At 38.1% G+C, this 10234-nt stretch overlaps 1 protein-coding gene across 1 annotated transcript; it reads left to right on the forward strand.

The window, feature by feature from the left end:
* The first annotated feature begins 169 nt into the window (after nt 1-169).
* Nucleotides 170-9980, forward strand: poll (polymerase (DNA directed), lambda). Its single transcript, XM_030735267.1, has 9 exons — nt 170-211; nt 1728-1871; nt 2079-2376; nt 2602-2710; nt 2867-3205; nt 3359-3532; nt 5348-5476; nt 8296-8464; nt 8557-9980. Exons 1-9 carry the CDS (start codon nt 208-210, stop codon nt 8916-8918), a joined length of 1728 nt encoding a protein of 575 aa, XP_030591127.1. The 5' UTR covers nt 170-207; the 3' UTR covers nt 8919-9980.
* The last annotated feature ends 254 nt before the right edge of the window (nt 9981-10234 follow it).

Genomic DNA, 10234 nt, shown 5'->3' on the forward strand with positions numbered 1-10234 from the left:
TTACAGAGTATTTATAGAAATGCATCTCTGTATTTACTTTAATGTATTATTTTTTTCCAGTGAAAATAAAATATCACCATTCTGTGATTATTATACGTTTTAAATACTTGGTGAAAACTTTGAAAATACTTGGTGAACCGGAAGTGAAACCTTTATATTGATCGTTGACCCTCTTTGTAGTTCCTGTATACATGGTTCCCTCTTCACATGGGTAAGAGCCAAAACATTTGAGTTTAAAGGGTTTAAAGCGGCTTTAAACGTGCAGTTATGATTAGCAGTTTTAGATTTTTTTTTAAAGCTTAGTTTATATGGTGAGCGAAAACTACAATTGAAATAGTCTAAATGCCGTGTGTTTGCTATTCCTAACATCAGCTTCAGCTAAAGGTAGCTTACAGTTTATTTTTATAAAACGTTGATTTCTTAGGATTTAAAGTTGTGAAGCTCCCACTTCCAGTGAATTCTGTGTGTGTCCAAATTACAGACTCTATATTAAGCGTATAAATTATACACCAGTGTTGACAGTCCACGAAGTAATTTTATAGTAGTAACTGTAAGGCAAGGAAAGAGAGAGGTACTTTTGTAGTTTTGTAGATGTGGCTAATATAATTAAAGATGTGACACACCAGTCAAATGGTGGGACAAATGTCCTTGTATTGGAGTATAATATGCTACTTTGCATTTCAGAGTGAAACACTGCACTTTAAACTGCACAAAATCTATGTGACATAATTATAATGCTATAATAATAAAACTGCCATGTAAATGGTAGTTCAGCTTACCAAACCCTTAAACTTTAATCCTTTAAATGCTGCTCACAGATAAATTCATCATTATAATTAGAAAACAGATGATAAATGTACCCCTTCTGTACTAAGATTTCTTTTAAAAAACTTGACCCTGATTAGTAAAGGCTTTTAAAATTGATAATCGGATATCAGTCAATTTTCTTGTCCTGTAAGGCACATGAAATATGACCAGATTTGCTTACATCTGTTTGTGTAGTTGTGTGTGTATTTACTGCTTTACACTCTGTCTGGCTCTCTTGGATCAGCTAATTGTTGTTTGCGGGGTTACAAACAAGTGTATAACAGGATTGCAGAGTGACCTGTGGTGAACAAACAGTGCACCGTCAACACTCATAACATGTGTGATGGGTGTTTTTTTCCAGTCTCTTCTTTACTTTTTTAAATGATCATTTATCAGCTTTTCTAAATCCTGGTACTGATAAGTTGTTCAGGTGCTGTGAGATACGCGCTGTTGAAAATACTTATGCTCACTTGAGTATGTTTTTACATGCAGTACTGTTATAGTGTAGTGTGGTACTCTTAACAGTAGTGAATCTGGTTACTTTTCCCACCACTTTCAAACTAAATGCGCTAAAATTGCTGCCAAATTCAAAACATTACAATGAAGGATTGCACTAGAACTGAACAAGATTTGTTTCTTTTCACTCTTTTAAAATGTTTTATTCTTGAAATGTTTAAGAATAATTGGAACATTTTTAGATGTGTTATACACTTGCATTGAAGTACATGTTAAAAGAACAGTAAATGTGTTGACTTTCTCACAGAATGTAACATACGTCAGTCAGTTTTCTCATGTCAACAAGCTAGACTCCATCGCTGTTAGAATTACTCTATGGAGCACAATTGTTATGCAACTTCTTTCCAAATTTGTGGGTGGTTCCCAGTTTTGCACTGCAGTTATAATTCTCTTTTATACCACAGGCCACTGGTTCCCCCCTTCACCAGAAAAGATGGAGTCTCGTCGTGGTATCATGAAAGCTTTCCCTAAAGTTAGAAGGGCAAAAGTGCTACAGGGGAAGGACGCACCCCCACTAAAGAAGAAAGCTGATGAATGTGATGTCACAGGTGGTTATTGTGTTTGCATGCATGTGTCCACGTTACAGAAAGAATGACTGAAACAAACTGAAGATAAGATATAAAACTATAAAGATGGCTGCATAAGAGCACTGCATTAAGAGAGAAATGAATGCTATGCCAGAGTATTTGCTAGACAGTGCAAAATATTTGTTTGTTGGGATTGTAACCTGTTCATTTTAACATCTTCTGCCTCAGGAAACACTTTTAACGGCGTGACGGTATACCTTCTGCCAGCTGGAATAGGAAGTGCCAGATGCCAGATTTTTCAAAGACAAATTCAGCAGAATGGAGGACGGACGGAGAGTTCACTGTGTCCCGATGTCACTCATGTTGTTGTCAACGACAGCATGGATAGCGAAAGGGCTCTACGCTTGCTGAAAGTAGATTGTATGCCCTCTGGAGTCCAACTGGTAAAATGCACCTGGTTGAGCTTGTGCATCAGTGAGAAACAGTTGGTGGATGTAGCCGCCTACAGCCTTCTTTTACCCCAGAGGTTTGTGATCTAAAAGCACTTTCTTAGAAAGTCGATGTTCAAATTGTATTTTTAGTGCATGATTATCCCAGTTTGTCACAAGCATTAGGGATAGTGTGTGTAATAGTGCTACCTTACATTTACCTCCCGTTAATGGTAGTGTTTGCAGAGTTTGTTGACAGCAATATACATGAAAACTTAATAAGTTTTTAAACAAATGACATTTTTAATGTTCTATCCACTTAGGGATTCTGAAACAAAGCATGAAGAAATTAAAAAAGAGTCATTAAATATCAAACCCGCTGCTGAAACTGTGATAGAGCCGGTGACTGATCAAGAGGAGAACACAGACATGGTAGGTTTCCAGATCACGTAGAAAACACTCTTTTACAGCTTCTTAGTGCATTTTCAGTCTTTCAGTTAGTAATCATTTGGTACAGTCAGGGGAAAAGGTTTAGACCCCAAACGCAAGAAACAGAAACAGTTATTTTACATTACATCCTGCTCTCAGACAGTCCCAGACAGCAAAGAGGAAGTGCAGGGAGAAGAAGACGGCGTCTCTCAGAGTGATCTGGAAGCCCTCATCACTGGCCAGCACCCCAAAGAGGAGACTCCTGGCCCCAGCCTCTCCCTTGGTCCAGACACTGCTGCGAAGAAGCCAGTATCAGGGAAGTGGGTCTGTGCCCAGTCCTCTCAGTCCAAAAGTAATAACTTCAACAAGCACATCACAGACAAACTTGAATTGCTGGCCAAGGCCTACACACATCAGGGGGACAAGTGGAGGGCGCTGGGCTACTCCAAGGCTGTCAATGCACTGAAGAGCTACCATAAACCCATTACGTCATATCAGGTAGCCTTACATAGATACTTTAAATGCAATATTTACAATACTGATTATCTGTATGGCATTGTGAACTGTAGGCTGTGTATCTAACGTGATAATACAGAGCTTATCTGGCTTTTCATTTTTTTTTTAATGCTTTTATTCCCCCATTGGTATCAGGAAGCTTGTCAGATCCCAGGAATAGGAAAGCGCATGGCTGACAAAATTGAAGAGATTATGGAGAGCGGTCATTTGCGGAAGCTAGATCACATCAGTGAGGCCGTGCCAGTGCTGGAGCTTTTCACCAACATCTGGGGTGCAGGAGCTAAGACCGCACAACTGTGGTACCAACAGGTAAAAACTGACATATTCAATATATTACAGGGAGTTTGAAGTAAAAAGATAGTACCCATAAAAGGTTGTTGGTGTAATGTAATGTTGTCTGTGTCTTTAAAGTTTTTTTTCTGTTTCACAGTATGTTTTACAACACAGTGATAAGATATCTGCTTCTATTGCATGAAATGGGAGGTAATAGAATTGGAATTAAGACTGAAACTCTGGCCTACAGCCTGACAGATAAAACAGCCTGATTGATATAGTGCCAGCATTTCTGCTGTACTGGTATTGCTGCACATGTTGACTGATTGCACTGCACAACTACCAAAGATGTGTTTAAGATTATTTTAAAATAGTGTTGTTATTAAACAGTTATTAGACAGTTTGTCTACAGAGAGCTTTAAAATTTTCATACAAAAAAGTACTTGTATTTTCTCACAACTCTTTACAACAAAATAACATAAATTCAGGTGAAAAAAAAAATGTGTGCTAGAACGTGTATTGTTATATCATTATCAGAAGCCTTGGTATTCAGTCAAATGAAATCAGAGCCATTTAACAAAGTTTAACAGAAGATATTTATTAAAGGTTCAGCTGTGATCAGCAGTTAAAGTGGGATTTGGCACGTGGGGAAACACTAACACGCTAATACTACAGGCGTAAATGACTTACTTAGAAATAAGTCATGATTTCTATTGTGAGCTATAGTAGATTTGAAGCACTGCAAATTAACTTTAACTTTGACTGACTTTACCTACAAATAAGGTTTTAAAAGCTGTTTCACCTGCAGTTAAACCAGTTAAACCTCTGCTGTCATTTTTGCTATTGCAAAATTTTATGATACATTTCAATCCAGAACTCCTACAGTGCCTTATCTCCCTTTCTCTCACACAAAGTCACTGCTGCTACCCAGGACCTAACTTAGCAGTGACCGTGGAAACCACAGTATGCAGTGCACCAGTGCAACAGAGTTCATCATTGTGAACTTTACCACAATACTGCAAATTACACAGCTTAGCCTGCGCTTACTGTCCAGTATAACCTTAGAATAACATGAAATTTTTTAGCATATAATTTTATTTCAAATACATTTCTAAATAGGAAATAACAGATAACCTCAACAGCACAACATATGCAGATCCACCGTCTGATCTAACATGAATTTGGACATTGCGTATGAGTTTTACATTTCTAGTTAATCAAAACAATTGAATGTAACTCCTGCACATTGTCTCGCTTACTGCTTATACATTTATTAAATTATGATGTTTAGTCTGACTTTCATCAGGTACAAAGGCAATGTGCAAAACAGACACTGTGTCAAACTCCATAAAAACATTTTGGGTGTTTGCTGATATTTGTTGAGCTATTTGAAACGTTGCTTTTGAAATTACTCAACATTTAAAAAAAAAAAAAAGTTGCTCTGCTTATGCTCTTCAGAAGTGCTAGCTACGTGCTGAAGTATTGTGACCACAACTTTATTGACATCTGCAGCATGAACGCGTGACTGATAAGAAGGAAAAAATCCTAGAAAGATAGGGTGACCAAACAGTCTCTGTGGCTTGGACTGCCAGGCTGCAGAGCATGAAAAATGAATACACTTGATAGGCACTTTCATACAAAATACCTGTTTGACTTGAATGTTAATTTAATTACTCGTTAATCAAAGATGCCAGAACACGGTTCCAGAACATTCCAGGTCACTTTATCTCCTCCCTGTGACTACTTTAATTTTATTCTATTTACAAATTAGGATAATAAATGAATTAGTAAGCAAATGCCTATAATGTGAGACATGCTATTTAACATTTTTTCTTGTAATTTGCCCATCAGGGATTTCGTACTTTGGAGGATATCCGCACAAAAGCCCACCTGAACAGCACTCAGAAAATAGGACTCAAGCATTACAGTGACTTTCTAGACCGAATGCCCAGAGAAGAAGCAGGAGCCATAGAAAAAGTGGTAATGCATCTTCATCTATCACATTTCAAGCTCGTGTAATTTTGTGATGATGACTGAAATATCTTTGGCTCATTCAGCACTCTGATATGGTCAGTCATGTTTACACAGAGGTGAGATATCTGAATAAGATACCTTCTTGAACTGTCAGAAATGTAGAAAAAGGGGGTGAGGTAGGAAAAAGCTTGTGTCAGCTTTCCTTGAGTGCTCGATGATGGGAAAACCAGACTGCCTTCTCACAAAGTGGAGGATCCCAAAGGGGAAAAGTAAATCCTAAAACTTGCTGCATCTTAAGCTAGCCAGATACCTGTTCACTCCAGAGCGTTAAGTACAACGCTAGTTGTTTTCATATTGTATTACTTACATTTTATTTTTCCTCCAAAGTTGCCAGATAGAGTGTGCACATTAGATAGATGGCTAAAGCATGTGTGCTCCCTTGAGCTTGTCAGAATAATATGTGATGCTTTAGCAAGGCTGCCTCCCAGTATTTGGCTGGGAACAGGTAGAAGCTTACTTTTTCTTTTGCCAGTGAACATAGAAAAACAAGCAAGCATACAAAAAAAAACTAAATGTAAAAGGATAATTTGTAAACATCAGAAGGTTAATAAAAAGTGGAATGTTTTTTGCAGTGAAGAGGATTGTGTATTCAATTCAATTCAATTTTATTTATATAGCACCAAATCACAACAAACTGTCGCCTCAAGGCGCTTTGTATTGTGGGTAAAGACCCTACAATAATACAGAGAAAACCCAACAGTCAAAACGACCCCCTATGAGCAAGCACTTGGCGACAGTGGAAAGGAAAAACTCCCTTTTAACAGGAAGAAACCTCCAGCAGAACCAGGCTCAGGGAGGGGCAGTCATCTGCCGCGACCGGTTGGGCTGAGGGGAGAGAAAGACATGCTGTGGAAGAGAGCCAGAGATTAATATCAATTAATGATTAAATGCAGAGTGGAGTATAAACAAAGTAAATAAGGTGAATGAGAAACAGTGCATTATGTGAACCCCCCAGCAGACTAGGCCTATAGCAGCATAACTAAGGGATGGTTCAGGGTCACCTGATCCAGCCCTAACTATAAGCTTTATCATAAAGGAAAGTTTTAAGCCTAATCTTAAAAATAGAGAGGGTGTCTGTCTCCCGAATCCAAGCTGGAAGCTGGTTCCACAGAAGAGGCGCCTGAAAGCTGAAGGCTCTGCCTCCCATTCTACTCTTAAGTATCCTAGGAACCACAAGTAAGCCAGCAGTCTGAGAGCGAAGTGCTCTATTGGGGTGATATGGGACTATGAGGTCTTTGAGATAAGATGGTGCCTGATTATTCAAGACCTTGTATGTGAGGAGAAGAATTTTAAATTCTATTCTAGATTTAACAGGGAGCCAATGAAGAGAAGCCAATATGGGAGAAATATGCTCTCTCTTTCTAGTCCCTGTCAGTACTCTAGCTGCAGCATTTTGGATCAGCTGAAGGCTTTTCAGCGAGCTTTTAGGACAGCCTGATAATAATGAATTACAATAGTCCACCCTAGAAGTAATAAATGCATGAATTAGCTTTTCAGCATCACTCTGAGAAAGGATGTTTCTAATTTTAGAAATATTGCGCAAATGCAAAAAAGCGGTCCTACATATTTGTTTAATATGTGCATTGAAAGACATATCCTGGTCAAAAATGACTCCAAGATTTCTCACAGTGTTACTGGAGGCCAAAGTAATGCCATCCAGAGTAAGTATCTGGTTAGACACCATGTTTCTAAGATTTGTGGGGCAGAGAACAAGAATTTCAGTTTTATCTGAATTTAGAAGCAAGAAAATTAGAGGTCATCCAGGCCTTAATATCTTTAAGACATTCCTGCAGTTTAACTAATTGATGTGTGTCATCTGGCTTCATTGATAGGTAAAGCTGAGTATCATCTGCATAACAATGAAAATTGATGCAGTACTTTCTAATAATACTGCCTAAGGGAAGGATGTATAATGTAAATAAAATTGGTCCTAGCACAGAACCCTGTGGAACTCCATAATTAACCTTAGTGTGTGAAAAAAACTCCCCATTTACATGAACAAATTGGAGTCTATGAGATAAATATGATTCAAACCACTGCAGTGCAATACCTTTAATACCTATAGCAAGCTCTAATCTCTGTAATAAAATGTTATGGTCAACAGTATCAAAAGCTGCACTGAGGTCCAACAGGACAAGCACAGAGATGAGTCCACTGTCAGAGGCTCTAAGAAGATCATTTGTAACCTTCACTAATGCTGTTTCTGTACTGTGATGAATTCTGAAACCTGACTGAAACTCTTCAAATAAACCGTTCCTCTGCAGATGATCAGTTAGCTGTTTTACAACTACTCTTTCAAGAATCTTTGAGAGAAAAGGAAGGTTGGAGATTGGCCTATAATTAGCTAAGACAGCTGGGTCAAGTGATGGCTTGTTAAGTAGAGGTTTAATTACAGCCACCTTGAAGGTCTGTGGTACATAGCCAACTAATAAAGACTGATTGATCATTTTTAAGATTGAAGCATCAATAATTGGAAAGACTTCTTTGAACAGTCTAGTAAGAATGGGATCTAATAAACATGTTGCTGGTTTGGAGGAAGTAACTATTGAAGTTAACAACGAAAGATCAACTGGAGCAAAAGAGTCTAAACAAATACCAGCAGTGCTGAAAGCAGCCGAACATGAAGAATAATCTTTGAGATGGTTATGAATAATTTTTTCTCTAATGTCTAAAATTTTATTTGTAAAGAAATCCATAAAGTCACTACTAGTTATCAGTGTATCAGTTGTTGTCCTGTATAGACAGACTTTTCTCTGTATGTACAGGTAAGGGATGCCGCACAAGCCATAGACCCAGGCCTGGTGGCGATGGCGTGTGGTTCCTATCGTCGGGGAAAGGCCACATGTGGAGATGTTGATGTTCTTATATCTCACCCTGATGGCAAGTCCCACAAGGGCGTTTTTATCAAAGTTTTACAGACCCTCCATAACAGTGGTAAGCTTTGTCTTTTTCAGATCGACAGAACTTAAGCATGTATTTTCAAATAAAATAAAAATCTTTTTATTTCTGCCCTCCTTTATTTTAAGGGTTTTTAACCGATGACCTGGTAAGCCACGAGGAGAATGGAGAGCAGAAGAAATACATGGGTGTGTGCCGTTTGCCAGGACCTGACCAACGCCATCGCAGACTGGATATCATCATAGTGCCCTACGATGAGTTTGCCTGTGCTCTCGTGTATTTCACTGGGTCGGCACACTTTAACCGCTCAATGAGAGCCCTGGCAAAGACAAAAAGAATGAGCTTATCAGAGCACTCACTAAACAAAGATGTGGTACGTCAAGGCAGCGTGAAGGTGCATGGTGGCATGCCACTTCCCACACCGACAGAGAGGGATGTTTTTATTATTTTAGGTGTACCCTACAGAGAACCCCATGAAAGAGACTGGTGATGATTTGCCAGTTATAATAGCTTCTGATTTTATAGAAAAATAATCATGATGATAATGAACAATGAAAGTGTTTTAATTATATTTTACTGCTCGTCAAATTGTACAAGAACCCCATTTGACTTGAATGCTAATTTATATTTTACTGATTTAAAGGGTTGTGGTCATCCAGATTCAAAATGACTAGCACTTGTTTTATGTCATCCAGAATGTGTTAAGTGGTTTTCTGATTAGCTTTTGCTGTGTTTACCTCTGAAACATCTGCCGCTACTGCAAAAGAAATTACATATTCTTGTAGGGTTGTTTTAGAATATGGCATTTTTTTTTTTATTCAGAATCAGAATCAGAATCAGAAGGTTTTTATTGCCATATGGGTGAACAGGTTCACAGCATTAGGAAATTGCTGCGGTACTTCGTGCTTACAGAAAAAAAAATTCTGCAGGATTAGTAGCAAGAAACATTCATATATCCATTTTGTTAACCATTGCCATAGGGCGAGAGGCAGGGTATACCCTGGACAGAGTACCAGTCCATCACAGGCCTACACAGAAAGATTTTAAGATTAAGATTAAGATAGTGTTTATTCGTCACATGCACAGTTATACACAGTACAATGCACAGTGAAATGTATTTTGTACCTGCAACCATATATACACACAAGGACAATCATTCATGCTCACATTCACACCTAAAGCCAATTTAGAATAGTCAGTGAAGCTAACATACAAGTCTTTAGATTGTGGGAGGAAGCTGGAGTACCTGGAGAAACCTGCACAGGGAGAACATGCAAACTGCATGTGGAAAAGTTCCTGTTGGCTGTCAGGTTTGAACCAGAAACTTTTGGTGTGAAGTGACAGTGGTAACTTTAAATTGTGACAATAATTATCCAAGATTGGCACCAAAGGTTTCAGAGGCAAAAACCTTGACAAGTAAATTCAGGGAAAAGGGTGGATGGATGCCACTAAGTGAGTGAACTGACCTTCAGCTAATATTTCAGGATGTTTGAATGCATAAAGTATATTTATTGAAAGATTACCAGTGATGATAGAATGTAATAAAAGGTTACAGGACACTTTTTGTGTATTTGTCAACTTATTTATTTATTTATTTAGAATTCCAGTTTCCTTATTGTTTAAAAAAAGTCCTAGAGTATAAACTAGCTCAGTAGTGGTAAAGTTTGTGGCCCTTGGGACAATACAGAATCTCTCTTCAGCCACTTTTATTACTTTTTCCTCACATAGAATAAGGCCTAATACAAGAAATAACTTCTCAAAACACTGATGTTTTTATTTTACTGTTGGGAAGAACTTGACTGTTTT

The sequence above is a fragment of the Archocentrus centrarchus genome, chromosome 1 (genome assembly GCF_007364275.1).
Source record: "Archocentrus centrarchus isolate MPI-CPG fArcCen1 chromosome 1, fArcCen1, whole genome shotgun sequence".
Lineage (NCBI taxonomy): Eukaryota > Metazoa > Chordata > Actinopteri > Cichliformes > Cichlidae > Archocentrus > Archocentrus centrarchus.